The 3,533-nt window shown below is 33.5% G+C and overlaps 1 protein-coding gene across 1 annotated transcript in view; it reads right to left on the bottom strand.

The window, feature by feature from the left end:
• The window catches only part of LOC109846168, a 40,483-nt gene that overhangs the window by 35,758 nt on the left and 1,192 nt on the right, over positions 1 to 3,533 (bottom strand). The window contains exons 3-4 of the mRNA XM_020415392.1: positions 3,256 to 3,340; positions 781 to 856 (exon numbers count right to left, since the gene is read on the bottom strand). Of these exons, the coding sequence (XP_020270981.1) occupies positions 781 to 856; positions 3,256 to 3,340 (161 nt within the window). The remainder of the gene's footprint in view (positions 1 to 780; positions 857 to 3,255; positions 3,341 to 3,533) is intronic.

The raw sequence follows: 3,533 nt of genomic DNA, 5'->3' as shown, positions 1-3,533 counted from the left end.
AGAGAGATTCTCCTAACAGCCTTGCTCAAACATATAGAAAAATAAGACATCTCATTATCTACTTCTCAATCCCTATTATGTAAAGCATAAGTGTAAGTTTTCCACATATGTATTCCCCATTCAGAAATATAATAAACCTTAGACAGTTTAAGATAAAGCATCGAAGGAACTTGCTCACATGTAAATCTTCTCAATTTAGATTTCAGCTATGCAAAAATCCTTCAATCTAAAAACCTGACTTGTCCCTTTCTAATTTTTTCAAAGAAGATGAAAGACTGATTGAACCCCTAATTTTTAAATGGTTTGAGTTCTCCAGTCATCGTCCTTGAAGCCATTGGAAACTCAATAGTCCATATCGAGATTTTCATCTCCATTCGCTCTTGTATGTTCAACTGTGATTTCATAATTTTGGACCCTGTGATCATAATGAAACGATATTGATATGTTCACTCCAACAGCCACCCACCCAAAAAAACCGCCCTGGGTTATACATAACAAATAAAGTAGCAAGCAGAAACCAGCATTTACTAAACTCTTACTAAAAAAAAGTGCCAAGCCAGCCTAAGGGAGAAAAAGAAAAATTAAAAGTCTAAACAAATTTGCAAGGATGTCCAGTTATGCCATGATTAAAAATCCTTACAAAATTCATCTGAAGGAATGGAGGCTCTAATGACATCCAAGATAGATAAGAAGTTAAAAAGAAACACAAAAAGGTGCAGGCGCAACCACATATATGCAAAGTAAAATCGTACTCGTGTATGGAAATTAGTTGATCAAAACCTGATCATCAGCATGATGTGCAATAAGCAAGACTCCTATCTGTTGTTCCATGCAAACACGCTGGAATATTCGATACCTGAAAGCAATGATCGGCTAGAGTCACAAGTCCGGAACAAAGATAGACCAACTTTGTCAATGTTTGAATGCTTATTAAATCTAGGAATGTAAAATTTATAGAGTATTTTGAAAAGAGATTGCAGCAGAAACGAATAACAATTTCATATTTTGATAATAGTAGAGTACATCAATTATGATATTCCTTAGTAATTTGTACGAAGAACTGACAAGAGGCATTAAAACACTTAAGAGGAAACAAACAACATTGTTGCCGCTTATATAACGTGTAATAGCTTTAAACAAAATGTAATCTGGGAAGTATGCTAGAAAATATTGTCATCTTAGACAACTACTGAATTTCCCATCAGCCAGATCCTCAGAGACTACACATCTATCAAATAAGAATCATATCAAAAGGATGCACCAGAACTAATTCTACAAGCAAAGGTTGAATATGCTACAAGCAAACGATATATTTTCTCGAAAGTAAAAAAAATTAACCTTCACCAATCAGCATGACTCGGTTAATTTCCACTTAACCAGTGATCAATAGAGTACCGAAAATATTACTAGGAGTCTGACATTTATTGCCTAGCAAGAATAGAGTGAGTAAAATTTTCAATTGTAAGAATTGCACCACTAAAATATATGGCACTCACGAATATAGAAAAAAATCATAATCTGCTGGAATTCTAATCATTTACAGGAACTGTGTTATGAGAAACAACTGCAAGAATTCTGTTTTACGTGTTCTGTATGCTGAGATAAGCAGCTCCCCTGTTATAAAAACTGAACAAAGTCCATTTTTAGAAGGCGAAAAGCTATGCATAAATCATGGGGTTTAGAAGGAACATAAACACAATACATGTGACGTTTCAAGATATACCCATTCTATAATTGAAGGTATACTTTACAAGCTAAACTTCATAATAGCTTATGTTAGTATTTAAATGTGTGAGCACATGCAGATAAACAGACATAAATCACAATATTTGATGCCAGCTCCCTCAAAGCTTCTCCAATAACTTCCTTAAAAATCAATTGATGTTAGATTAAATATTCCTCCAAACCATTTCAACAATTTCATTTTTTAGAAGACGAAAACTATGCATAAATCATGGGGTTTAGAAGGAACATAAACACAATACATGTGACGTTTCAAGATATACCCATTCTATAATTGAAGGTATACTTTACAAGCTAAACTTCATAATAGCTTATGTTAGTATTTAAATGTGTGAGCACATGCAGATAAACAGACATAAATCACAATATTTGATGCCAGCTCCCTCAAAGCTTCTCCAATAACTTCCTTAAAAATCAATTGACGTTAGATTAAATATTCCTCCAAACCATTTCAACAATTTCAAGTCAGCTCCTTCTTAGCTTTTCCAACTCCTTTACCTACAACCATCCATTTAACTCGCTACTTCACCACTCAACTTTTCTGTTTATCAAAAGTTTGAGCCTTCTTCATTTAAGGACAGAGAACTCCTTCACATGTCTACACTACTTGATCTATTATTTCATGGCTTTTTCAACTCATGCAACTTACGTAATCAATGCCCATGTAGGCATTCCTCGGCTTTCATGTTTTACATATACTTAGCCTGGCAGTTTCTTTATTTTGTACTTATTGTGATATTTCTTTCTGAAATGTTCCAAACAACACAAAGTTATGCGCTGTAGTTGTATGTTCTGTGTATCAATCATGCACATTCTGATAGTTTGAAAACAAAATTTAAAAAGACGAAGGTATGAGCATTTAAGACTATAGTCTAATAGAAATGAGTTAAAAAAGCACAGTTTAACATGTTTGCTTTCTTGTTTTACACAACATTAGTAGTTACTAAACCACATCATTATAACCAAAATGATCCATTCGATTCAAATGTAAAAACAGCGATTGAAGAAATAACTATACTTAAATTTTATAACTTCATTATCAACTTCTGTTGGGTAAATACCGATATTCACAGAAACATGCACATATCGTGGTGTTATTGACCGGTGGAAAGCTCATGAAGGACAACAGGGAATAATGACAGCACAAGAGAAGTCAAATAGGCAAATCCCAGATTTTTCACATGCAATTTGAACTCCATTTCAAGTCATTTAATTTGTATTAGTCCTTTCACAAACTTTGCAAGTTATTGTCAAAGATTTTTCCTCTGATAGCGTATTTGTCTAGTGGTTGACCAATAACAATAGTCAACTATCGTACCAGAGATTATGAAGAAAACTAATTCTCAACAATAACCTCAAAAACTTCAGCATGAAATGAAATCATGTGAACAATTCAAGGGGAGAAAAAGGAATAATATGAAAACACAAGTAACACTTGACACTACATTCAGTATAATCAACTTAAACTAAAACTGATAGGCCACAATCTGGAAGAGAAAAATAAAAACTCACCTCATATCGCGAGCTGCCTCTTGCAAATGCCCCAACTTTGGTTTACCCTTCGACCAATCACAGCATTCAACCACACATCTAATCCCTAAGTCAGCAAAACTCTCAAAATTTACCACTAAAGTAAATTCTAAAAGAGCATTTTAGATATTGGTCCCTCAGATCTTTTGTATTTATAAGTCAATCCACAAATTATTGAAATTGCCTTTTACTCCCCTAATTCATATAAGTTACAATAGAATTTATGTAGTCATTTCCCAAGTCAAAATCTTAAGTTTGAC

This window comes from Asparagus officinalis, chromosome 6 (genome assembly GCF_001876935.1).
Source record: "Asparagus officinalis chromosome 6, Aspof.V1, whole genome shotgun sequence".
In the NCBI taxonomy this organism is placed as follows: Eukaryota; Viridiplantae; Streptophyta; class Magnoliopsida; order Asparagales; family Asparagaceae; genus Asparagus; species Asparagus officinalis.
This window is presented reverse-complemented; position numbering and strand designations above follow the sequence as displayed.